Source organism: Drosophila sechellia, chromosome 2L, assembly GCF_004382195.2.
Source record: "Drosophila sechellia strain sech25 chromosome 2L, ASM438219v1, whole genome shotgun sequence".
Taxonomy (NCBI): domain Eukaryota; kingdom Metazoa; phylum Arthropoda; class Insecta; order Diptera; family Drosophilidae; genus Drosophila; species Drosophila sechellia.
Window position 1 is genome coordinate 8,959,339 of NC_045949.1, and position 26,693 is coordinate 8,986,031.

A 26,693-nucleotide genomic window follows, 5' to 3' on the forward strand; every position below is an offset into this window, starting at 1 on the left:
ACAAAAGTCACAAAATTTGAGTTTAATCGCAGGCACATAGGAAAACTGACTATCGTTTAATATCTAATAATTGCAACATTTAAAATTATTTTGTAGGTCACTGAAAAATGTTTTTCACATTTGATTTCCTAAGACCTAAATAACACCCAACGCGAATTCTTAAGAAACTTGACCATAAATATCTTTAATGTGGCAAGACAGATAGAAACTAATTTCTCATTTTTTATTCACTTACCACGCCCATTGCCACATTGGCAGCCAGTTGCGTTTGATTTTTTTTTTCATTCCACCCAAAAAGATAGAAAAATCTCAGCTTTGTGGTCATGAAGGTCGCCGTATTAACACATAAACCATAAAAGCCAAAAACCGTAGGCACATGTTTGGCCAAAACAAGAACGGCAATACAGCGCCGAAAATCTTCATGGCTTGCCTGCTTAGAATTGCCCACATGTGTGTCACGTCACGGCAGACGACAGTGCGCCGCAACATATACTTAGATACAAAGATACCCACAAGCTCAAATGCTCGGGTATTCAGATATTTTTTGCATGTGCTCACGAGCATGTGTAGAACACACACAGCCAGACCCCTTGAACCGGGCTTGTTTTCGCCATATGTGATGGGGAAAAAATCAAATAAAATAAATGTTTGGCGGACTCTGTCATGAAAATCTTTGCTCAACAGAATTTTGAATAGTCGTCAATGGAAGTTGGTACGTTTCGGTTCGAGCTGATCTTAGCCAAAGTCTTGTGCAGTGTTGAGTGTCAGTGAAACTCCATCGAAATTCGAATAAAAACTAACCAATAACGAGTTATACTAACTGTTGAAAAGATTTCTTAATGAAATTTTCAATCAACAGAAAACGAAATTTATTTAAAGTTCAATTTACCTCAGCGCGAAATGATTTTTTCAACGGATTCGCATTGGGTAAGCAACTTTCAACTTTAGTTGACTTTCAATTAAAACGAAGCGGTTATTTAAACATCGAACATTTTCATTTTGGCCCTGCTTTTCCAATTGTTTCAACATGACTTGTTGGCAAATTGAATTTCTTTTTCAACTACGGATTATATTTGACTTTTGCTCAACATTCAACGAAAAAAAGCGCACCATTGTTTTTCTTCAGTTTTTATTTTGTTGCCTTTTGATGTTAACTCATCCAACCAAAGTCATAAATACTTGCTGTGCTCTCAACTGGCAAAAGAGAAAAATATTTATTAAATAAAAAAGCAACTCCTGGCCCACCTTTTCATATGCCATTTGATGCCATTTTCCTTTTTCTTTATCGGGTTGCCGGGCCTAACTTCCCTCACATTTCCAGCTGTTGCACAAATTTTCACTTTGTGTGTTCTTTTCACTGAACCCGCCAACGCTGAAAGTAGTTTGTGTCTGTGGATGCGTGTGCATAATTAAATTAAAAAAGTTTTTTATTATTAATGTCATTGACTCACGGAGTGCCTTTTAAAGCGGTAATTGTTTTAAAGAGCCGCCTTTTTATGGCACTTTCAGTATTAGTATATGTGAACTGAAGAGTTTAAAGATATAGATTTGGTATTTTAAGAATTAGCTTAAAAGTAGTCCAATAACGATGGGTGAATTGTGAATTATTCAATATACATATGCTGTTGGCGATGACACACATTTGGGCTTGTTGAGCGGAAATCAAAAGTCGTAGTGAAGACTTAACAATTTATACTTGTCTGAAGAGTCTGCATTGTCTGTGTTGGCGTATTGGTATACAAAAAATGAAATAGGGTGTGAATCCATCAAAATGATGATGTGTGGCAGAGATTTTCAGTCCTCATACTCGTCCAGTGCAACCTCAATTAAAAGCCCCCATAAATGGGGCGACGGGCAGACCAAGCCTGGTCAGGTAATTATATAAGCCCAGTTGAGTGCAATCGAAAAGAAATACCAGAAATATATATTTTTTCACCACTGTCTGCCTGAATTGGCGGCAACAAACAGTGAAGCCCGCATAAATAATCAAAGTTGTTGTGGGGGAAATGAAATTTCTGCAATTGCAAAAGTTTTCACACACGAAAAAATGACATGAATTGCAACGAAAATGAGGGCATTAAGACACTGAAGTCATATGGGTTATATAATCACATCAGAGTTGCACAAAGACATCTTTTTGAATTATTTAAAAAAAAAGGTTACTTTTTTGCTTGGCTCACTCGACATTTAAACTTTTGTTCTCAGCTTGAGTTGATTTCTTTGTCTCTTGGGGCAGAGTAAAATAAACACCTATGATTGCTAATTAAAAATTCATTTATTTATTTAAATGAGTGTTTAAAGAACGATAAGAAATGATAATTCATCTTTAATGGTACATAAATACAAAACAAATAGGTAGCTGAGCAGGAAGATAATCCCAGAATGAAAGGCAAATAGAGGTAGGTCTCAGTGATGATAAAGAACTCCTTTGTACTTACCCGAAGTTGGATTTATCCAGATATTCAGTTTACATTTCCGCTAATTGACAATTTTACCTAAAAACTTTTAAGTTCTTACTTCTATTGCCACCCTATGCCATTGATTTGACACAGAATTGTATTTATTTTGGTACAATAAAATTAAAAAAAAAAACTATTGTCTCTTAATTTTCGCCCACAGCAGTGGAAAAAAATGCTACAAAATTGGGGCCCCAATTGCGAAAAGGCAAAAGCAAACTCATTTTCCTCATTAACTGCAATGGCTGAAGCACGTTTCGTCCTTTCTCTTTCCCGCAGCATCAGTCGCTCTCTTTCCTTGGCATTCCGAGCGCACAATAGTTTTTAATGCGCCAAATTAAGTTTCAGCCGAGTTTTTTAGACCTTGCCTCCCTTTGCTGGGAATTATCCGCACAAACTCTTTCATTTTCCTCCGTTTTCCGCCATTTCAGCCAGCTTTCCTCTTGACCATATTGAGCTTGAAGTTGGCTTTTGTCTGCTCGTAGCTCGTGACTAACATTAATTTGACCAGAACTGGCTAAGAACTTCATTCCGTTTATAGGATAGATGGCTCGTAGCTGATAAAACAAGAAAAGTATCTTCAATTTCAGCGGCCAGAAGATTTATTGCCTCATTTCGGGTATTTGCCAGATTTCGGCAGATATTGTTTCTGCTACTTTGTAGCTACCCAATTCAGTCCGTCGCTCTTCATCTCAATTATAATTCGATTTTGGAATCCCGCTTTTGTCAATTCGCAAATAAAACGAACCGTTAGCATTTTGATAGATTTTCTCATTTATGTTTCTTTTTTGTTTGTTTTGACAGTGGCTTTTGCCTTTTGCCATTGGCATTTGAGCATCTCATTTTGAATCAATTCGTTTCAGATTCAGATTGCTTTGGTTTTATGACTTAAAAATGTTTGACATTTTTCGTTGGAGACGCAGCAGATAATTTGCCAAAGGGGTCTGTGAATAAAGTTCAAATTGAGTCATTAAAGTGAATATTTGAATACATGCGAATATTGAATGATGGACGATTTTTCTGTAATTTATTCTTCTTCGGTTAAAAAAGTACTTATTAAAAAATGTATTTGAACACAGATAAGCGTATCCATCGATTGCGGATGGTAACAGCTAATTTAATCTTCAGCCGCAAAAAAACACATTCAGATACAGATACAAGATAATTACGGTAAATAAACCAGGACACGTCGGCCAACATTTGTTAATGTAAAATATTGTAACACTATGGTTGATAATAAATTGCCTTAATGCTCATAAAGCCAAAACAACAAACCGCACGGCAACAAACAGAATTTATGGCAGAGTAATGGTACAAGTCGAGAATGGGGATGCATAGGAAGGCGGTAGGCGGTGGGCGTGGCGGAGGGGCCAGAGGGCGTTTGGGGTTGAAATGCTGGGCGCAAGTGGCAGCGTTTTTAAAGCAACATTAATCATGAGCTCACGAGAGTGCCTCGCTTTCTCCCTACCGCTTTCTCCGCTCCTCGTCTAGTGTGTGTGTGTGGGAAATTGGCTTTTCCATGCCGGGCTTTTTAATAATTTATAAAAGAATTTACGAGCAAAACAGCTGAGGCATAGAAGTGCGTTAACTACATGCACACAAATATTCCCATAATTAAATTTGAAGAATGCACAATCAGCAACAATTTCCCGCTTCTCTTTCTCTGCAGCAATCCTTGCTGGCAGGACGCATTCCGGTGGCCTCCATGACAGGACCCATTAAACGCGGACTGCTCTGGCAGCAAAGGGATCGGCTCTTCTCTCGCTGGAAGGAGCGGTAAGTACACTGAAAGAAAATGCATTATTCTTACAAACTTAATTACACCAAATACTTAAAAAGATAGATAGATCTATCTTATCTGCGAAATGTTAGATACTTCTTTAAACTTACATATGTTATGAATAATATATCATGTATATTAAATTGATTAGCTTCTGATTAGAAACATATAATTCTTATCCATAAGAACTATGTCCCAATTTTGTCCAATAATTTCCTATATTTTCATAAAATGCCATTTAAATTTGATGCCCAGTTTCTTCTCTGGTCGAGTGGGGATGCATAAATGTTAAGCGCTTTTAAATTTACCTCCACCGCAATCTGCATTGGCTGAAGGACCAGACATGAGCGCACCCCCACTGCCCCGGAAAATATGCAAAAATATTTCACAACCAAGGGTTGTTAATTGCGAAAACGGGCATAATTGACAGTGGCTGCATGCTGGCCCGTCTTTTTCCATATAATGCTAATAGGGGAAAAATGGGGCTTCGAAATCCAGGGGGTAGAGCATTCGACAGCTCTTTTGTTTTTGTTTCCCCCAAGCTGCATTTAATTGAAATTTAATTATGTTGCAATGCAATTCGATGTTTTTGTTTCACTTTCGGCTTTTGCCCTTTCGAACCGATAATTACGTTTATCGCTTATCATTTAACGGCGCCATTTTAATTGACACTTAATGACCAACTAAGCCCGGTATTTCATTGGTCAACATTCGATTTGCAGTTTTGCATCAAGTTTAATACGATTTATTAAACAGCTCTGAAAATACATGCCACAACAAGCTTAGCAAAATGTTTAAAAAAGCTCTGAAATATCATCACAAAATTGGTTATTTTTTATGTTCCTAATCGATTAATGGAAAATAATAGTGTAGACCTAAATTTCTATTTATCTATATTTTTAATCCGAATCATCTTCATTTTGTAGTATTCAGTTTACAAAAAGACTCCACTTATTGCATATCTTTGGCTTAGATCTCGGCGTTCGCCATTAAGTTGCATGCCTCCGACATTTAACAAGCTAAGCTAATAACAGAAGCGCTTATTATCCACGGCAAACAATCTTTCCCTCTTCTAAAACGCCACCCACTGAAGAAAACCGAGAAACCCGCAAGCCATTTAACTCTTCCGCGGAATTGAACACCAATTTTCTTGGCTCAATTTACTTGACCACGGTAATAAGCCTAACAAAATGAGAACTTCCACCTAGGAAGTGAGCTATTAGGCGATCCGAAAATCCAACTAAAAACCATTTATACTTTCTGTTCATACATTATAAACAAATGTGAAATTTATGTGCATCAAGAAAATGGCGGGCCACATTAATAAAGTCGATTTTCATTGCTGCAAAATAAAAAAATAATACTATTATCGTTTGAGTAAGTCGTAAAGCTTGAAGTACTTAAAATCCGAGCAACGGCTTTGATTTTTTGGCGCATGATTTATGATTTATTAATAACATATCGAAATGCCATCATCGTTGGGGAAGGGCTCAAACATTTTATTGCCCGGCTTTTTGATGCCGGTTTTTGATTTGAAGTATCTGACCTTTAACTGAAGACTGTCGGCAGATATACATGAATTTAAAGGTCACTCCACAAATTGTGAACGGATTCGTACTGACTATAGCCAATCTCCTCTTGCAGTTACTTTGTGCTCACTCGCGACTACTTGCACTGCTTCAAAAGAGCCTCGGGATCGGCCAATGAACGTGCCTCGGATATGGGACAGTTTATCTTCAAGGTAAGTGGATGCAAACTTTAAGATAATCTATAAAAAAAAGTAGCATGCAAAAGCTTGACAAAGGGAGAGTTCCTTAAAAGTTTCGAGTCCGCGATTATATCCCCTTTTCAAAACGCCTCTACTCCACCAAAGTGTCAAGCTAACTTTTATATTTACTGCGCATTGTGTTAAATTCTATTGCAGCCGGAAAGAGATTTATGCCCAGCATTATGAACAAACCATGAATAACCTGTTCGTGGTTAAGAGGGGTGTGTTTTTTATAGAGTGGGGCTAGGACACACCCATATGCCTTAAAAATGAAGTCTTTTTCGGTTGACAATGCCCAACACATGAAGTCACGTTTTGCAATTGACTTCTCAGCCATATAGATGAAAGATACCCGTCCATGTAGGGGACTCAATTGATAGGTAATCTTCAGTGGAAATCCGTATAAACTATGCCAATTGTCTGGGTATTATTCTTTTTTTTTTAGTCAAACAAATCCTGATCGAAGGGGGAATAAAAACGAGCGGAAAAACTTCAACTAAGCTCAACTAATTGGCTAAAACTTGCATCCACTGCATGTTAATTTGCCCAACCCCTCGCCCCTCCCGCCTTCTTGAGGCGCCACCTTTTCGAGTGCCCCTTCGTTTCACTCACTTCGCACAACTTTTGCGATGAAAATAAGGCAAATACGAGAAAAAACTAAAGGCAAACGGGCAAATATTGCACAGAGGCAACAACAAAACACAAACAGGAACAACTGCAATAGCAACAACAACTGTGAAAAGCACAAAAACAGGAAAATGCTAATCACGAAAAGTCGATGTATAAACACTCTAAAAAAGAAATCATTGAGGGTTCTGAGAAATGTTTTGAAAAATCTTAATAAAACCGAACAAAACAAAATATTTCCAGTTCAAAACAAGAAATCTATAAGATATTTCTCGGAATTAATCATTTGAAAATGAGTAATATATTGTTATTATTAAATAATTTTAAAAATATTTAATTTTTTGCAAAACATTTAAATCTTAATTTTTATCTTGGTCATTCGAAGATTCATTAATTAGTATCATATATATTTATTTATTTATATATACTTAACTTTTAACCTTTTAGACATAGGAAATGATTAAGTGAGAGTATTAGATACACGATTGCCGTGAAATTGTTCATTACCTAAGCTACCGATGTGTTTTGTTGTTGCTGATGACATTATTGTTGTTGCTGCTTAAACAAATAAGGAAAATGCACATAAAACTGCAGCAAAACAACAATGGCAACGCCACTGCAAAGAGATCATGGGAAAATTACTTTAGCGCTTTTTCCCCCGCTTGAATTTAATTTTATTTTGTTTTAAATTTGTCTCGTTTTTTTTTTGTTTTCTGGCACTTTTCTGCTAAAATCTCTCTCTTAAAAGCAGTGTCAATACACAACCAGCAGCAGGTTGTTGTTGTTTACAGTTTAATTTAAAATTAAAATACATTTTTTTTCTCGCAAATAAAACAAAGTGAAAAACGCTCCGTTGCTGTGCGGGCAATTTTCCAAAGTAAATAAGCAAGAGTGGCAAGGGAAATGGGAAAAGCAGGCACGGGGGAAAATAATGACATAGGTGGAACTAAATGGCGAAAAATCCCGCAGCATGCGGGAGATTAACTTATTTAATGTGAGGGAAAACATTTATAAACGAATTACGCGAAAAATTCGTTCGACTAGATACGCATTACATAATTCGATTTACAAAACTGTGTGTTTCTTTTGAAAATTCCATACAATTTTCCGGAAATTTCAAATGAAATAAACACCGAACTGACCTTCAAGTTAAAGACCTTAATATTATAAATTCAACCATTTTTGGTCAGCGAAGCCACATCAAAGACACCCACCCACCCACACTCGTGTGTAGCCAAGACGCGAACCTGGGATGTCAGCCGTGAACGAATCATTGAACAAAAAGGTGTGAAAGAGGCGAACGGCACGGGTGTGAAAGAGACGAAAAATATCTGAAAATGTTTGACTCATTAATGAGGGAAGGCGGCATCTCATTTTATCGCTTCTTTGTGCTTTTCGCTTGTTCATTGATGTTTTACTGACACTACAATGATTCAATATTGCCTCGTCAATGTAATCACCTTAATCAATTAGGCGAAAAGAGGAGCAACTGGGCTGAAAGACAGATGGTTTCAGACTAATTATTTAATTTGATTTTAACGCAATTTTCAGACTATTTCAACCAAGCAGAAACTACGTTTACAAATATAAAAATACCCCATATGCTTATATAAAAGTCACTATATCTTAAATCCCTTTAACACTGAATAAGTAAAAAGAGGAGCACATAGATGGTTTTTGTTCTAAAATTCTTCTAAATTAAAAGCTCTAAAATTCCTATCATCAATCAGAGATTCCAATTTGCATATAGAGGACACTAATCGTGGCAAAAGTGATGAAACTGAATTTGTCTGATTGTCTGACATCTGTGTACCTGGGGGAAATCAATCGGGCATAATTACAGGTGATGAAAGTGCAGGTGGGAGCTTGGGAAAATTGGTGGTATGGTTTTGGGGCTGGTGCCTCGGTTTACCTGCCTGCGGGTGGATAACGTTTTCCGCCTCAGAATCTGCAGTTTTGCACTCCGACAGTGATTGAAAGCTATATTGATTTTTGTCCTTGGGTGGGCGGAATGTGGATAATACAAAAAGGGGGCGGTGGCTGTGCCTGTCCGGAAATGCAATTTCCGCCTGTTCAACGTTAATGAGCATTATTAATTGGGTTGCACTGCAGAGATTGGATATCGATGCTGAAGTATTTAATTATGTTCAAAATGTGAGCACGCATAATTAAAAGTAGATGGAAGAAAGAAGGACAGAAATTCAAATAAATATTGAGAAGTTACAGTTCTGATAGCAAAAGATAAAGCTATACTGATGTTTTTTAAAAAATTTAAAGACACGCGCAAAAATTGAATTTTACTTTCCCAAATTGCAATGCCAAATTTGAAACCAATGACCAGTTGAGCTTCTGTTAGTTTTGACAGTTCATGCTGTTAAACATGTCAAAATATAAAACGACATCAACAACAATGGGATTTGTTCATAAAACCCATAAATAACAATAATAAATAATAACAGGCGAGCCAACAAGCCGATCAATATCGACCTTGAGCACATTATTTGTGAACCAAAGGTAAAATGGAAATTTGGACAATATTTAGCCATCGATTGTGGGTTGTGTGGCACACATTATGAAATAGTGAGGTCAGAGATTGGGCAGGGAAATAGAGGTCAAAGTGACTATATTTATACAAAACAAGCGCAAAAGAAAACGGTGAAATTTGTAATAGTATTTGTTGTAATGTAATTCATCTCTAGCTATACAAGCTTATATCTATAGATCTTACTAAACAATCTACATTTAAATTCGATTTATCTGGGTATCATTTATGAGTGTATCATAAATATTTAAATTTGATATATTTCTTGCATGTCACCACCCACCACACAGCACTTATGTGTACAACTCCCAAATGAGTTCTGATTTCGATCTTTGATCTCAGCACGAGCAGGCCCACTAAATCATCCATCAAACGAATGGAAGCTTTATGCAATTCTCCATCTGCTGCCGCCACTATTTATCATAAAAAACGATCCGAATACTTTAAGAACTTAATTATGTTGGCCATTAGAAGAAGAGAGATGGAACCAATGAGGGAAATGAATAAAGAAAGAAGGAGGCGAACTTACAGGGGCCGCATAACTTGGCTAATTGCCACACGCGGTGGCTACCAGTGACTCTCGGCCCAGCTTCTTGATTTTTCCCCTCTTTCTGGGCCTGCTGACATATTTGCCTAATGGCCTCGCATAGTTCTTAGCCATAAGCGAGCGCCAGCACGATGAATCGGTCGCTGGCAGTGTTAAAGTTTTCCTCATAAACAAGAGCTGCAGGCTAAAAAAAAAATTAAGTTCAATAAAAAGTTTAGCATGGTGAAAAGTTTGCGGTCCCTATAGGAAAAGCAGCAGATGTAGAGGTTGGTGGGGGACACAGAGTAGAGACCTTCTGGCCTAATGACTTTTAACCGAGTTGCAAAATGCAAAAGGAAACGGGCCACGTACTAGAGTAAAAGGCTCTCGCTTAATTGGTGCATTATTTAGATAAAGTTGTAAGGTCCTAGCAGTCATTTATTTTACTTATTTTGGGAACTTTTATTCCAAAGAGACACATAGACACTTCAAATAATTTTTGTTATATTAACAGTCTTTTACATAAATCGATCTATCGAAAACATCGAAAGGCCTTCGATTGTTCTACAGTATTTCTTTGTACTGATTGGGATCTAAACATAAATCATACATTAGAGTAATTAGTTATATTCAAACTCATACTTAACTTAACCATATAGACATGAAACTTAGCATTAAAACTGCAGACCCCTTTCCCAACCAACAATTGTGAACCATTCTCCCAGCGCCCCACTGAGTGTGACCCGTGCAAATCTTTTGTTGTTTTACATTCGTTTACATAACCTTTAACTTGATTGTCTAACGATTTGCATTGTCTTCTGCGGTTTCGCTTCAGGTCAAGCTGGTGGACGTGGAGAAGGTGGAGTGGCTGAATCGGCGCTCCTACAGCGCCATTGGACTGCTACTGGGTCGCGAGGGTCGTGTTCTCCTCCGCTGCGATGATGGCCTAGAGGATTGGTTCGAGCTGCTGGAGGTGAGTGGCCGTGAAACGGATAAATAGTGGAACTAACTTGGCTCAGAACTAGACAAGAATTTTCATTAGTTGAAAAATGGATCCACATAAACTTAAAATCAATCTACATAACTAAACATTCGCTATTCTCTTTAGGAATGCACAATGACCTCCAAGGAGCGCAGACGAGCCCTGAAGATTGCCCAAGGACCCAGATCCCGAGCCTCCTTGGCTGCTCCTGTTTCGCATGCTTCGCTGCAGTTCCAGCACTTTGGTCTGGGAGGCACATACTCGAGTGCCCTGGACGACTGGCTGATGACGAATGGAACCGGTGGTCTGGCCCGCCACAAGATTGGAGCTGGCAGTCTGAACGGCTATGGCGGGGCCAATCCCTTCCTGTTCTCCGATTCGGTGCCGGATCTGAGTGCTCTGAACAACGAAAACCACAATCACCACCTGAGCGGCATCAGCACGAACCACTCGACGCCGCAAAAGATCCCCCACCACAGCAACGCGAATCTCAGCCGATACTCCAATGGATATGTCTCAGCCCAGAACAGTTTCACCCAGGCCGGAGCACTGTACGGATCGCCAAGGAGGATCTTCATCAACAGCAGCTTCGGTTCCAACCAGGTGGTGGATGAGGAGACCGAGGAGACGGAGGTTCAGCTGCGTAGGCCCAGACTGTTCCGGGGAGTTAGCGCTACTCCGGATAATGGCAACGAACTGGACCGCGATTGGCTGTATCGGAAGCCAAGGGCGCCCACTGATATGAGGCACTCAGGTGGGTTTTACTCCATAAAACTAGCGATGCATCAACATCGTTACCATTGCTTTGAATGAATATGATATTAATATTGGCTTATTTATTATTATTTAGTTCAACCAATGTTACCCACTGGCGGCGGCAGCAACATCGGGCTGGCCAAAACCGAACTGGACTGTTCGGCCCATGATAGTGGCCTGGACACGCCCCCATCGACGCACCGCCCCTCGAGCTACCGGGAGGCGAGCAGGGACAGCACGGAGACCAATGGCAGTTCGTCGAGGGGAACCCTGCTGAACAACTCATCGCCAGGTGGCAGTTTTCGAGCCAAGAAGCTGAGCACCCAAGTAAGCAATCTCAACCAGCTGAATTCCCTGAACGGATCGAGATACTCGGTGCAGGATCAGCGCATCCTGAAGATGCGCAACAACGAGGATGATCGCTGCGCCTCCATCAAGATGGCCAATCGGCTCAATCAGAATCAGGAGCCGGCCACCTACGATCCCAACCAGAATCGCTACTATAAGAACGGAAATGCCACGCCTCCCACTTCACTGACGCCCCAGCATACGCCGCAGCACAAACTGATGATGATGCACCATGGCAATGGGAACGGCAACATGGGCACCCTGAATGGCAACACCAACGGATCGGATCGCATGAACGGATCGGCCATTTTCCGGGAGCGCTACCAACATCCCGCCCTGGCCGCCATCATCAACGAAGCCCAGGGCCTTAAGTTTCGAGGTAGGTTTGAGGATTTGTACGGTTTTGCTTGCATTACTCATCGTTCATCTGGCATGGTTATGGGATGGCTTTAGGATCATATTTGGACTGGTTTCGGAAAACGTAATACCTGGAATGCTCATTAATTAGTTAAGATAGTTTTGTACCATTTTTAGTTTTAATGCATTTCATTATTTCTTATATTTTTATTTTTTACTTTTATTTTTTTATATGTTTTTAACTTTAAGGAGTTCCATTTTTAATCAAGTTTAGAATTGTGTAAGCTTATTATTTAAACCCATCTTAAAGGGGATGATTATGATTTTTGTATAAAGCCATATTATCTTATTTAAATAAATCATCCTCACTCCATTTTATCATTTGTTATAAAAGACAATACCTTTAAACCTTTTTATAATGTAAACTTTTTACTTTTGCATGTTATCAATATAAAGAAGAATCAGAAAATATGTGGTAAACTTACCCAAAGCCCCAAATTGTGCATGTTACACAAAGTGTCCAGCCGACTGGCCCCATAGTGCATGAGAAGATCGGAAAGTTGAATGGACCAAAAGATATAGATAAAGCGATCCTTTCCCCAACTTGTAGAGCGGGCCTACTCGGACAGTCAGCAGCGTCGCCTCAACAACAACAATGGACCGACCCCCCAACCAGCCTCGCCCCTCGCCCAGCGCCGGAATAATGGTGGACTCGGATCCGGAGTCGGATCGGGGGCTATATATGGCACGCCCACGCGTGTATAGCGCCTAAAGGTCTAAAGATAATCCAAATCGATGGAGAATTGATTGCTCCCCCACTAGTTTAATAATGATATAATGATTAATAATGATAAATTAGTCGACTTGATACAAAGTTTGGAAATTATTTGCATAGAAAATACTTCAACGAAGGTAGAGAATAGTAACTAAATCTTAACTATGTAGTAGTACTCGTAGTGTGTGTGCTCCAATGTCCAGCTTTATGTAAATGTTTAAATAAAATATACATTAGTAAAAAGCATCTTAATAAAAGATTAAATAAAACTGGCTACTATTATTGGGAAGGAACTATGAACATATGCAATAACCATAAATAATATAATAATAATTTGCATCTCGAAATGATAATAAATCATTAGTGCATTATTACTGGGAATACCAGAAAAACAACTGTTGATTAAAAATTAATACATTTCGGAAAGATGCATAACGATGCTGAGCTTTGACCTAATTTAGACGTGGTCTGCAGATGCAGAGATCGAGCTTCTTGGGATTTGGCGAAAAGCTTTGAGGATGTGCCGCAGGACTCCCTTCGATTAAGCTCGCTTTCGGAGAACTTTTCGGAAATGTCTTATAAAAGATGCAACACTAAAAAGCTCGCCAGCGCAAAAGCTTCAGCCGAAAGAGAGGACGAGCTGCAACCCCTTAAAGGATAATTCCGGGAGACCCCCTTGTGCGGGCAATGGAATGGGCTTTTCGGAGTCAACAATAAAATTTTCAGTCAGCTTTGAGACGCAGCAGCCACAGCAGCAGCAGCCGCTGCAGGATTTAGCGGTCGGTTCAACCAGGAGCAGCAGGAGTAGAGAATTTTCGCGTCAGGATGCGAAGTCGCACGGAACTGGTGACCACCACTTTCGAGGAGAGCGACGAGGATGACTTCAGTCCGGACGATTCCGACTCCGAGGAGGACTGGCGACCCACCAAGAAACGTCCGTCCAAGCCATCTGGCTCCGATGGCGGCAGGAAGCGGAAATCGGCGGCAGCCACTGCCTCGAAGGCCAAGCGTCGGATGGCCAAGGTGAGCGACGAGGAGTCCGACGAAGAGGATGACCTCGAAACCGATCCCAGCGACGACGACTTTGACTTCCCGTCGGCCAGCACTTCGAAGCGACCACAGAGTCTGCCGCCCAAGAAGCAATTTGTTAAGTTAAACCAACTGGATTTGCTGGTAAAAAAGTCTGATCTTATGGAAAGCGACTGGCTGAAGAACAATCGCTTGTGTCTGTGGCGCAAGGATGAACAGACGAATCTGCTCCAGAAGTATCTGCGGGTCAAGTCGGCTGCCGAGGAGGAGGAGCTGCTCTTCACCTCCAGTTCTGTAGTGAGTGTGATTATTTATATGACAATGGTGGTCACAACTATGAGATATCAATGAGCAAAAACTGTATATTGATTGTGTCAATTTATGTTACTTGCATCAATGTAAAACAGTTTATATATCAACAAAATATACCTCCTGCGGCAATCGTTATATATATAATTATCAATAAGAATTCTATTAATATACTTAACTTTGCAGTATTCCAGTTGGGATGATCAGCAGACGAGCGACTTCATAGAGGTCAAAGTCAACTGCTTGGATCCCAACAACAGACGCATTAAACTGCACGATCTGGAGGCGGTTAAGAAAATCTCCGTGGAACTACAATCAGAGCGAAATAAGAAATCGACATCGGACAAGGAAGACACTTCGGAGGCGGAGGAGGATAAGCCAAATGATGCTGATTCTTAAAAAAACTACTATTATACACGGAACTAACATTTTCATTAGTATTTACAACTAGTTGGCCAAGTTAGCGTTAAACAACAAATTTCCTTACAACAGCTATGTGAAAACCACTTTAAATTTAATTTAGAAAATTAAAGAAACTAAGAAAAAAGAAAATCAAAAGGAAAAACATTTGAAAATATCAAATTAAAACTTTGGCGTTTCAATTTAAATACATTTATATTCAACAGTTCGGTAAATCTCCTCAAAGTTTACTTCGCTTAATGCAAACATGCAAACATATAAGCGAAATGCACTTTGCTAAGTTTTTTGTTGTTTATAGAAAGAGTCTAAAAAATATTCGCTTGGGGACGGTTATCGACGCCGTTCGCCTTTGACGGTTTTGCGTTTCTCCTTCTTTTCCTCGCGCAATTGCTTTTGCTTTTCCCGATCCTCCTTGTCCTTTTGCTTTTTGGCCGCACTGTCCATTCGGGCCTGCTCCCGCTTCTCCTTGGCAAGCGCCTGGACATCCGATTTGTTGGTGTTCCTGGTGAGGGTCCCACTGTCATCCTCGCTCTCCTCCTCGGAATCCTGGTCATCCTCGTTGGCAACGACAGTCTGCAAAAGGATAAGTATTGTCATTAGATATTCCTACTTTTATTCCAGATAGATAGGTGAAATGGTAACCAGAATGGATAGCAACCTGGGAGTATTGAGCTAGGATCTGCTGCTTGATGCGACGCTCCTCCTCGGTGTATTCACGCTCCTTGTTTACTGCGGGTTGCAGCTTCTGTTGCTCCAGCAACTTGGCCAACTGGGCATTCACATCGATATCCAGACCCTTTTTGGGCGGATCATCGGCGCTGGGATGGCTCTGTAGCCACTTTTGGAGTATGGTGGCCACCAGTTCCTCAATGTTGGCGGACTGCAAAGATCACGGACCTTGATTTATATAGTATTTTATTATTATTAACCAAAACTTACACCTGTTTCGCTGAGGATTCCCTCGAGAGCCTCGGTTTTTTCATCTGTGGTTTCGTCGCCCTCCAAAATTCCAACGATATACGAGCCGAAAACGTTCTCGTCGGTGTTCAGTTTGCGCAGCTGCTCGTTGAGCCAGCTCTGGAACTCATCAGTGGCGCTCATGGTTGCTTGCTAATTCGTTTAAATATCATGTGTGGAGGGTTTTTACTTGTGGAATAAACGGGCAGTGACAAATCAGCCGCAAAAGGCAACAAAAAATTTAGTGGAGCATGTGGCGCAGTGTTGGTGAGCGTTGACAGCTGAACAGCTGCTGCAGTAGCACTGCCAACTGAATCGAAAAAGAAAGTTTAACAGGAAATACAATTATTTTACTGAAATAAAATATTTTTTTATATATTAAGCTTAAAATATTAGGTAAATTCACTAGCTTATTAATTGGTATTTATACTTTGTAATCTTTATTCACATTCATATTTTCAAAACTTGTTGCTGGCAACACTGTCACCTGAACACTACTGTTAGCCAACTGTTAACTGCCAGCGAACAGCTGTTGCCGCAGTGCTGGTAAATACCCGCACACCTTTTAGTTGTTTGCCGATTAAAAATTCTTTACGTTTTTTGTTTGAAAACGAAATATTAACTGCTGTGCTATTGAAACTTTGTCAGAATTTTAAGATATGCTATCTGGCCTGCCATCTCTTATTGTCATACAACAGGAAGTCTTGTGACGACAGCTAACGGCGTCAAATAGAGCAATTAAACTTATAAACAAATTGTTTGTTTCTTGTGACTGGAATACTTGTACGGTTTTGTGCGTAAATGTGTGCTCGTGTGTGTGTGTGTTAACTATGTGTTCGTGTGTGTTGGTGATTTTCTGATAACTCACATCGCAGAAAACAGCGAAAGCAAAAGCAACAATAACAAATTGCAGCAACAACGTCACACGTCTGCGACACCTGCGTCGCTGTCGCCAAAGTTGTGTTGTTATTGTTACACTCGCTGCTGTCGTCGCCAACGGCTTTTGTTTATTTGTTGTTGCGTCGCGTCGTAAAGAAGGAAAACCGCACACACACAATCGCGCGTGTGCCGTTGGCAACAAGTGGAATATATACAAACGAATTTCATACATCCCCATGTTTGTGCGTGATTTACAAGTCGTCGAGAAATCCCTTCGATAAGTTAACCTGAGGTAAGGGATATCCATTGGAAAATACATATGTATGTATGTACATACATAGATATGTATGCCAGTTGTGGCAGGTCTGCGATTTCATTATTTAATTGATTGTCAAAATAAGACTTGCTAATTGATAACGATATAACGAAATAAGAATACTTTTCTTCGAAAAAAATTTAAAAAAAATTGATATTACCTTAGGATTAAAATACTGTATAATTTGTGTTAAGCATAATGCAAATTCTCTTTATGAATTTTTTTTTAATAAATCTAAAAAAATGATTTATTAAAAACGACATGAGCTTAATTAGAAAATCAAATAAAGTACATACAAACATAGGTCATAAGTTTCACACAAAGAAATATTTTGAGATACCTTTATGTTTGCGCACTTTTGAAGTGCTCCTCCTGCAACATTGAGTTGCTCCTGCCACATTCTTGGCATCCTGTCGCCCACAAGGACCTCCGCCCACTTTGCTCCTTCCAGCGGAAAGGTGAAAACCGGAAAATGAAAAGCACGGCAAAACGAAGAATGTTTCGGACTGAAATGTATATAAAACCTCAGCTTTTCTTCATCTATCTCGCTCTGTTCTGTAAGATTCGCGCTCGCTTTCGCCAACTGCAGAATTCGTCATTAAATTGGAGACCCATTTAAGTTTGAGCGAGCTCATAAAATTCACACGTTTCATTGCTTACGATTTTGCAATAAAGCACAGTGGGATAAAGGTTGACCATAAATATAACACAAAAAAAATATATAAAATGTTTAAGCCACTTTTATAATGTTGTTATAGGTTGTTATAACATTTACAAATACTCATTACTGTTATGTTTTTGAATTCATTGTTATTTAATTTTCAGCCCACTGTGCGCATTCTTCATCTGGTGGTTCCTTGTGTTTTTACGGCTCTTTTCAACTGCCAGTTGGTAGTGGTGGACACGCCCTCGCCCATAAGAATTTCTTGTTCGCTGGTTTATGGCAGATTTGCTCGATGGCTCTGCTTTGGGCCGCTGCAGTGGGCCAAAGTCTTGGCCCTAATTGTGGGAATGAATTAAATTGATTTCCATATCAATTTTCCAAATGGAAAACGCAACACGTCAAAGGCAGAAACAAAACAATTTGGCAGGGAATTTATATGTGAAGCTGCACTTCACATCTTCACATAGCGAAATCAATTCAACAACGGGTGGGTGGGATTTCGAGGATGCCACGGGGCGCTTATCCTGCAAAGTGCTTTCCATTCTTGTGGCTCGTGGAATTTTCCAGGACCACCCACAGTGAAAGCGAGAGCTAATTCCGTATGGAGTGGTGATGGGTGGTGCTTTGTGGGGTGTGCGGCTGTGATCTCTATAATACCATTGCTTATTTAGTTGCCGCTGGTTCCGTGTTGTGTGACTGAAAACATATGCGTGCTTTTTGTTTTTCTAATTTAGTATTTGCTACATGCGCTTTAAATTAAGGTGAGCCATGGAAAAATGTGAATAATTTATCTGATTATGGATTTTTATAAGAAAAAAGAGGCATGTATTGATGGAAAGTTCTATATCCCATACCAATTTGATATTATTTCATATTTACAATTATTCAAGTGTTGAAAAGGATAAATTAACCAGCTTCTATCTGTGTTGCTAACACTTATTTAAAACGAAGTTGTTCTCATTTTGCTGTAATTCCTTAAAAGAATAAATTAAATAAAATCCATTAAGTTTATATCCTTATTTCACGAGAATTCATTAAAATATCTTTCCAAGCTATAGAGCTGTGATAAAGGCCTCCTGTTATCTTAAGGAATCTATCTGTTACATTCCATTTGATTTTCGTGTCCTGAAGGGTTCGGCTCTTCCAGTGGGGATGCTAAGTAGCTCCCTGGGTTTCCGAACCCAGTCCATTTGCCCCGGAGGACATCGCCTGGCACTCAGTAATGTGATTGGAAAGGTTTCGTCGGCTGGGGCTGCCAGTTGGATACCATGGCGGTTGGGGGGGATCACCATGGGCGGTTGATGGATTCCATTCACTGTGCCCTCTCGTATCCACTTAACTATTTCGATGGATTGGGGCACGTTGTTGTTGTTGCTACTGCTGCTGCCGCTGCCGCTGACATTTTCATTTTGCTACAGTAGGGCTACTGTTTTTCCCGCTGTCGCTTTTCCTTGTGCTGTATCATTGCCATGTCGTTGACAAATTGTCTAGATGGGTGGAAGTGTGGGTTCGATCCCTGGGATCCTGGCAACTAACTGAAAGTGGGAGACGGAGATGCAGAATGGAGCCCTTAAATGTGTGTCAATAAATGTGTGTTAAAAATACCGTTAGGCAGTAGGGTCATGGTGATATATAAGGTTGCGAACAAGCGAGACTCCTGTTGCGCCCAACAATCCCAGGCGGTGGTCACCGCCTGCTCCTCGGAATCGCTTGTTCCGCATCCAGATGCTGGCAAACAATTTTCAATTAAGCGCACAATCACGATAAATAAATCTCATTGTGCAAAAAGCCAGTTTCATCTACACGAGCTTAGCTTAACTTGGCTTTTCTCCCGATGTACAGCAATTTTCTGCGGTTTTTCATGCCACTGCCAGGGCGATTTTCCGTGGGCGGTGGGAGGCGTGCTGCCTGCAATAAAACTCCACCCAGGTAGCGACTTCATTGCAATCTTCACAAGCTTTTCCTCCAGCGATGCTAACACGCTTTTGCTTCTAGCTGATGGCTAATGCTCTGCCACACAAGCGGGTTTGTCGGTTTTGGCCAAGGGAGATGGTTGGTTGGTAGCCCATGAATCAAACAATTAATTACTGGTTTATGGTGTGAACTCGCATGAATTAATTCAACATTTGCACAAGAGGTGAATGCAATTAAATGAAATCAAACTGAATAATGTTATTATATGGAAATATAATATTAAAAATTAAATATGCATTTAAGTACATTTTTGAAAGACATTTTCACACAGCCAAAGAAATAGCTTACCAAATATTTATATTTATTTAATATATTATATATTCGAATATACGAAACAGCAATGATATTAGTATATGTTTTGTTATTATTTTGATTTATTTGTCATAAGTGCATTTATAATTCGCATTGTTTTAGCCACTTCCCCTTCTAGTTTACGTTTTATTTCCTAGCCATAAATTCTGCGGTTAAAATGGCAAGTATTGAGAGAAATTGAGAGAAGCGTAGCGTTAGTGAGCAATATGTTTTTATAATGCTTGCATCTCAATTTATGGGCTAGCCCACAAATATTCATCTAACCGATTGCTGCGTGTGGTCCAAATTGACAAAATACAAGCGCACATATAATGCTAAAACCAGCGGTATAAATAAAATAAGAAAATGCAAGCGCAAATTCAATCAAGCGAAATTTAACAAGATTTCCGTGAAGCGTCTGCCATTTCCCCGCATCCCCCGCCTCTCACCCGTCTAATGGATAGAAGCCTCTCATCCCCGGCCACAAATTAAGCAAAAGTTTATACACCCCCTCCGGATTCCATATCCTCATAGCTGCCCTATCAAAATATAAAGGCAAACTTGATTTCGCTGCAGGAACATATCTTATAAAGTAAATAATAAATCAGCGACGAGACGATATATATATGAAAATGAAAGAAGTGTACATAATGCTGGGATTCGCACACATTCTTTTCGGGGATTGAGATGCTGCAAAGAGAGGCTCCTAAAACCTACCCATAGAAGATTTAGTGGCTTCGTCTTCTGGCTCTCGTTGCTTAGGTAGCTCAAAAGGAAGTAAACAGGATTTGAGCTTTACCAGGAATCTTTTCTTTCTTATTTTCGTGTTTTTTCGATATATATATATATATATTTTTTTTTTGTTTTTGTGTCGTGTTGTCTGTGTTTGTTGTGTCTTTAACCTCTCGGACATTAGGTACCAAATAGTTTAATATTTGGGGGTCTTCTGCTCCCTTTCGGTTAGGATGGGTCTTAGCTTTGCCTTCGCTGGTATTTACTTAAGGAAATTCGATATATTTAAATATGTATATTATTTTATGGGGTCTTTTCTGCTGCTGTTGGCGCTACTCGCCCGGGGGTTCTCTTAATAAATTCTGTGAATTTTAATAAATGATAAGACTCGTGTAATTTGAAGACATTGTACATAATTTCTGTCATTTTTCCCCCACTGTTTATGTGCTTATGTGTGAGAAAATTTTAGAAGATTGGTTTGGATATTTATGCGAACGCTAATGTATATTATTTTGGTTTGTATACAAGAGTCAGTCACTTGATGCCCTCGTTTCGGAGAATTTATTAGCACTAAAATCGGTTTATAAAGGGTTTTTTTATAAGCGGAAACCTTAAACTTTATTTATTCGGCTAAAAAACATGATAGAAATAAAGTTATTAGTATTATTATTTGTTGTAGCTAGCATAAGTGATTTTCTTCAACCCAACTTAAATTTAAGCTCTCTTTCCTGCTTTTATTTTGCCCTGTTAATCCATTTTGAATTTATAATCACATTTTATAGATACGAGAAAAAAAGGCAATTTCCATAGGGGTGGCATTCCGCATTTGATCAATTATTCATTCAAATGCACTTTGGACTCGGTTGTTATGGGCATTTCCTATTTACACCTATCGTGTTGTTTTCGGTTTTCATTTGCCAGCCATCCATGCTTTTCTGCACAAGTGAGCAATTATTTGTGCAACATAATTAAAATTTTATTAATTCATAAACAAATGCGCAGAGAGCGTACACAACTGGGTTCCGAAGGGGGCAGGACTCCACATTGCAGTTGCCTTTCAGCACTTCATCAACGCCAAATGTTGCTGCACTTGCTGTTTTGTTGCCTCTGCATCATTCATAAAAAATGCCATAAATGCAGACAGAGCAACAACATCAGCACGTAGAGTAGCCTCACCTCACCTCACCTCTTCAGGTGCGAATTTGCCACTCAACCCTTCGCCCTGCCCCTCCTGCTCCTCTCCTTGCCATCGGCCCCCAAAAGCCGCCTTATCCATCGGCCTCGTCACCTTGTCAATTTTACATGTAGAGCACGTGTCGCTGCTCGTGCTCAGTTGTTGCTGTTGCTGCTGCTGCTGCTGTTGCACTTGCTGCTGGCAATGGGAATTTCTTCCTCGACTCTAATTAAAGAGCTCTTCAGTGGAGCTCCTTGAACCTGCAACACCATCAAATGAGTAACTGCCATATAGAAACTTTTAATTTGATACCAAAAACCCAGCAAAATATATATGGAAAATATAAGAAGAAACGGTTAAGTCGATAATCTCGACTATAAGATACTCGTTAATTATCTAAAGATAATAGTGAAATCTTGACGGTCATACGGACAAACATACGGACAGGATGGACAGTCGGATATAGCTAGTTCGCCAAACAGACTTATATCAACTCAAAACTCAATAATAATTAATACTCAATGAAAGTACTTTTATAGTAATAGGTATAACGAGTACCTCGACTATCAGATACCTCTGACGTAGCAAAGGAGATGGAGATGTGCAAGCTTATACGTTTCTAGTATACCCTTTTACTCCACAAATTAAAAGCACATAAATACGCTTTTTCTATCTTTCACGGTTGCAACACCTGTCGAATTGTGGACATCAGCATAAAATAGAATCCAAATAAAACAGAGCCGGAGGAAATATATATAGTATATGAATATATTAAATATAAAGCTCGCTGCGAGAGCAGACACGGAGAAAACCCAGCAAAAAACAAAAAAGAAAATAAAAAGCAGCGAACACCGCAAATACGAGCCAGAAGAAATGCACACAGCACAATATTAAACAAACGGCACGAACAAAATATTAACAAAATATAACTCTCGAAAATATAAATTTTATAATATAAAATAATTACATTTGACATTTGAAATGCAAGATTAAAACAACGTTCAATTGAAGAAAAGAAATATTGGTCATTTGCAGACTTAAAATTAAGAAAAGTTGAGTTTGCACTACTTTAAAACGGATAATTTGCTAGTTAAGTTAAATGCCATGTTTGATTATTGTACATATTTGTAAGTGTCGATTTTTGCCATCTAATATCCATGAAAAAGTCCGTTCAATGCTTTCCGCAAACAAATTCAAGGCAAAGGCCCTGGCAAACAAACAATCAAAAAATAGAAACACAATCATTTTCGCATGAAGTTTGGCCAAAACGCCTTCGTTTTTTGGGTTCCCGGCTTTGATTTTAATTTTTTTTGCTGGTTTATCGTGGCCAACTGATGTTGTGGGTCTGCGAGGGGGGTTCAAATGGGGGGAAATTTATGGCGTCACGTTAGCAACTACTGGTTTTGATTTTTATTTTTAGAGTTTGCCTTCTCCGGCGCTCCAACAATTTGCGGCTTTTTAATTGCTTTTTTCAAATTCACTTTTTTAGCTGCTCTTTTTTCTGGTCATTTTATACTGGAGTCGAATCAGGTAAATGTTTAGATCAGGGCTAAGATCTACGAAAGCTTGAGGAAAACTAAACACACACCTTTCTGCACTCCATTATTGTTTTGAGTCATTTTGTATCTAATTGTTGGCCACATTAACAGAATAAAAAAGCCAACTTAGACATAAAGAAAATGGCAACTATAAAGTTTTTAAAGAGTCAGCAATTATAGTAGCTCTTCATGTTGCTGACAGTTTGGCAATGGTTGATATTGTTGGCCATTATGTGTATAAAATTATTATTAAACAACATTAGGAGGTACCAGCAAACACAAAACGTACAATTGTCATGCATAATTACGGCTCGGAAAAATCCCAGGAAAACCTCAAGTGTTGACAAAAAGAGTTAACGGGCACAAGCTTTGCAAGGGTTTTTTCCAGAGGGCAAAATCTGAAACTCGCTTGCCATTTTCTCGGCTTATAGCTTCATTTCTAGAACTTTGAAGCTAGGGAATGCCAAAAAAAGTATCTAATGATGTCATTGGCAAGGGCAGTTAGCTCCATTTTCTGCTCGGTTTTGGCAGCGTTCTATTCACTTAAAAATATTATTTAAAAAGTTTACACACTTCAGAGATCTGAATCTCAAAGATATTTACGGAATAGAAGTTTTACAAGACACGGATGGGTATGGTAAATATAAATGCGAAAATGTCAATATATCACTTGTTAATATTTTAATCAAGAAACGTATTTATGTACATATGTAAAAGAAATTAATGTACAGAAAATTTAAAAGCTCATAGACTTTAATACAATTTGTTAAATTAACTAATATTTCCAAATACATACATATCTACTTTGAAATAAATGATCTTATGATGGGTTTTACTTGGCAAGATTAGGAATTACAAATGAAATATATTTTATGGTCAGGATTTGTATACTTTGTTCAAATTTAGGAAATAAAAACCAATTTTTGAGTAAAACTAGGCAGAAGAAATCCGTAAAAGAGCCGTAGAAGTAGCTAAGTATCTGCAATATATATAAGCTCGTTCGTGCAGATATACGTGGTCGGCAGTCGCAGAGCTATCTATATAGGTATTTGTGTAGGAACAGCTCTCTAGCACTGGCTGCTATTGAAATTGAAGGCGACAAGCTTTGCCATCTTTTTCTGTTTATTTTTGTGCTTAATTTTGTTTTGCGTTTTGCGCCGGCTACAAAGCTACAACTGAGAGTCCAAAATCGCCGCTCTTCGCTACTTTTTGTCTCTTCTTTGCGGTGAGCCCCAAACACAACATGTGTTTCGTCATCAAAATGGGTTTGTTGTGTTGCTAAAAAATCAATTTTTTATACGAATTTTATAGAAGTTGTAGGTGGTTAAAAATTTTTGTAATAGCAAAGTAACAGTCTTGTTAAAAATGAATAATTTAAAGATAGTTTTTAGCACCAAATTTTGAAATATAATATATAGAAAAGATTCACACTAAATTTCGTTAAGTATTAAAACAAATCATTAAATTTAAATAGCTATAGTTGTTAGTTTGTATATATACTTATGTATCCACACATTATTTTGATACTGAATAACAATTATTAAATCTTAAATAAAACAGTTAAGAAATAAATTACTGTTTTGTTACTTGTGTAATAAACAAGTTCAATTATTTAAAGTCGTATAATGAAAGTTTTATTCTATTATGAATTATATATAAAACTGACATTATTATATGTTTTTACGAAATTTAGCACTTATGAATTTTGAGACAGAAACGTTTTTTAAAAAAATTCCAAAACTGGGATCGGTTGTGGTGTGATTTCGACAATCCGCCATTAAAAGTCAAAGTTACTTTTGATTTTGTTTTTGTGTTTTGTGTGTGTTGGGAAGCCCAAGCGAAAATGCCGGCAGTTGAAAGAGCGCCAAAGAGCGCGGCCAGGGCCGAAGGCGCAACTAGCCGTCCCGTTCTAGTGGGGCCGCTCCCCGTCGGCAGAGAGAATGGGCCGGCAACAGTGCGAATCCACGGTCTCCCATCTTGACACTTGACACAGCGCAAAGAGAGGGCGAAGAGAGCGATAAGAGCCAATCGAAGAGAGGGCTAGGCACGTCACACAGCTGGTGGATATGGATGTGCGTATCGGTGAGATGCATTTCAGTTCGAGTTTGTATTTCGTTTGGTGAGGTTCACTGTTCGCTACAGTTCGTTTTGTCTACTGTCGACGTGTCTCTCTCTCTCTCTCCGTTCGCCGTGCGTGTCTGTCCCGACTTTATTTACCTTTAAACTTACGTTTCACAAAGAATAAAGATCAACTCAAAAGTTGTAGCCGTAGAAAAGTGCGTAGAAAAGGCACCGAAACGCAGGGGAAGAGTTGGCACAGCCCAAAAAGAAAGAAGAAAAAAGCAATGCAAAGTGCGCGTGTGTGTTTACGTGTGCGTCCGTGTGTGTGAGTGCGTGTCTTATCCGTCGCTCCCATTGCAAAAACAAAAAAGTATCCTTCAGACACACGACAATTATCCAAGACCAAAACAGCAGAAATCTAATAATCAGCTTAGGCTCTCCCGTATATTTTTTTAACAATTAGGGTTTTGAAGAAAATTTCTTCGTTTCGTTGCGGAATTTTTGTGTGGCGTTCCATTGCCCAAACGTTCCTCGAACTCTCTTTCGCGCTCGCTCTCTTCTACTGGGCTCTCTCGTGTCGCTTTGCCGCTTTCGGGTTTCATAATTTTGTCGCTTTTCGCTTGCGTATCATTATTTATATTTTGTTTCGTTTCCACTGCGTTTCGCTCAGTGTGAATCTTAATTGCCCACTTTTTGGAAAATTCAAAATTCAAAAAAACGAAATTCCCCCCACCACTGTCAAAAAATAGTTGAAAAAGCACACACAATATTAATAGTTTTACATTCTTCTCGTCCCCCAAGCAGTTTCTCTGACAAAATACTATATGATTTACCTGAGATCTTGGTGTATATATTTTGTGCAAAATAAATACAAATAAAAACCATAAATAAATTCAAGCTAGCCTTGGAGAAGTCATTGAAAAAAAAAAATATTAAAGAAAAAGAAAAAATACATAAAAAAAAGATAAAAACCAAATCGATTTAAAGATATATTTATACACACAACGGTTTCACTTTGCGAGTTGTATACAGAGTAAATAATAATGTGAAGATAAAACAAAAAGCGATTTACAGTTATCGACTCAATATAAAGTATAATACACAAAGAAGTGCAAATCAATGTGCAAAATCAAATTATATATTCAATAATTAACACGTATAAGGCCGCCTAAAAAACTAAACAAACATGGATTAACGCATTTATTGTAGATTGTTATCTATTGGATTGAAGTCAACGAGCAAGGTTTGATCAACGTAAATTATCAACTGAAAGGTATTAACTAATTTTGACCCTATCTTAAAGATTTATTTTAGAAATGTAGCAATATGTGTGGGAAGCGACATTTCTTAGCTTCTGACAGCGAACCCAATTGTAAAGTCTGAAATACAAATATAAATAAGGTTTAAAACCCTATTGGATTAAGACAACGAA

At 38.8% G+C, this 26,693-nt stretch overlaps 4 protein-coding genes across 14 annotated transcripts in view; 3 read left to right on the forward strand and 1 right to left on the reverse strand.

The window, feature by feature from the left end:
- Nucleotides 1–13,176, forward strand: part of LOC6611787 — a 37,683-nt gene extending 24,507 nt beyond the window's left edge. For 4 of the 9 annotated variants that reach the window (XM_032716212.1, XM_032716215.1, XM_032716241.1 and 1 more), the window contains 6 exons: nt 4,126–4,232; nt 5,881–5,977; nt 10,535–10,672; nt 10,808–11,435; nt 11,532–12,164; nt 12,753–13,176. In XM_032716212.1, coding sequence (XP_032572103.1) covers nt 4,126–4,232; nt 5,881–5,977; nt 10,535–10,672; nt 10,808–11,435; nt 11,532–12,164; nt 12,753–12,907 — 1,758 coding nt within the window. In that variant the 3' untranslated portion in view covers nt 12,908–13,176. Of the gene's footprint in view, nt 1–885; nt 928–4,125; nt 4,233–5,880; nt 5,978–10,534; nt 10,673–10,807; nt 11,436–11,531; nt 12,165–12,598 lie in introns of those variants that run through there. The other 5 variants (XM_032716223.1, XM_032716231.1, XM_032716248.1 and 2 more) reach the window with 4 other exon arrangements.
- Nucleotides 13,177–13,257: 81 nt separating this feature from the next.
- Nucleotides 13,258–14,809, forward strand: LOC6611788 (putative uncharacterized protein DDB_G0287265). Its single transcript, XM_002036275.2, has 2 exons — nt 13,258–14,243; nt 14,442–14,809. The coding sequence occupies exons 1-2, from the start codon at nt 13,743–13,745 to the stop codon at nt 14,652–14,654; spliced, it is 714 nt and encodes a 237-aa protein (XP_002036311.1). The 5' UTR covers nt 13,258–13,742; the 3' UTR covers nt 14,655–14,809.
- Nucleotides 14,810–14,844: 35 nt separating this feature from the next.
- Nucleotides 14,845–15,895, reverse strand: LOC6611789 (coiled-coil domain-containing protein 43). The gene is made up of 3 exons (XM_002036276.2): nt 15,615–15,895; nt 15,334–15,555; nt 14,845–15,248 (listed from the first exon to the last, which is right to left on the reverse strand). The coding sequence occupies exons 1-3, from the start codon at nt 15,774–15,776 to the stop codon at nt 15,006–15,008; spliced, it is 627 nt and encodes a 208-aa protein (XP_002036312.1). The 5' UTR covers nt 15,777–15,895; the 3' UTR covers nt 14,845–15,005.
- Nucleotides 15,896–26,184: 10,289 nt separating this feature from the next.
- LOC6611790 (neurogenic protein mastermind) overlaps nt 26,185–26,693 on the forward strand; it is a 63,223-nt gene continuing 62,714 nt past the window's right edge. For all 3 annotated transcript variants that reach the window (XM_002036277.2, XM_032727657.1, XM_032727656.1), the window contains exon 1: nt 26,185–26,534. The gene's annotated coding sequence lies outside the window, so the exon portion shown is untranslated. The remainder of the gene's footprint in view (nt 26,535–26,693) is intronic.

Coding starts and splice junctions, on each gene's coding strand:
- LOC6611788 (XM_002036275.2), top strand. CDS start 13,743: ATGCGAAGTCGCACGGAACTGGTGACCACCACTTTCGAGGAGAGCGAC. Junction 14,244..14,441: donor TCTTCACCTCCAGTTCTGTA/GTGAGTGTGATT, acceptor TTAACTTTGCAG/TATTCCAGTTGGGATGATCA.
- LOC6611789 (XM_002036276.2), bottom strand. CDS start 15,776: ATGAGCGCCACTGATGAGTTCCAGAGCTGGCTCAACGAGCAGCTGCGC. Junction 15,556..15,614: donor GAATCCTCAGCGAAACAGGT/GTAAGTTTTGGT, acceptor TGATCTTTGCAG/TCCGCCAACATTGAGGAACT. Junction 15,249..15,333: donor TCCTAGCTCAATACTCCCAG/GTTGCTATCCAT, acceptor ATCCTTTTGCAG/ACTGTCGTTGCCAACGAGGA.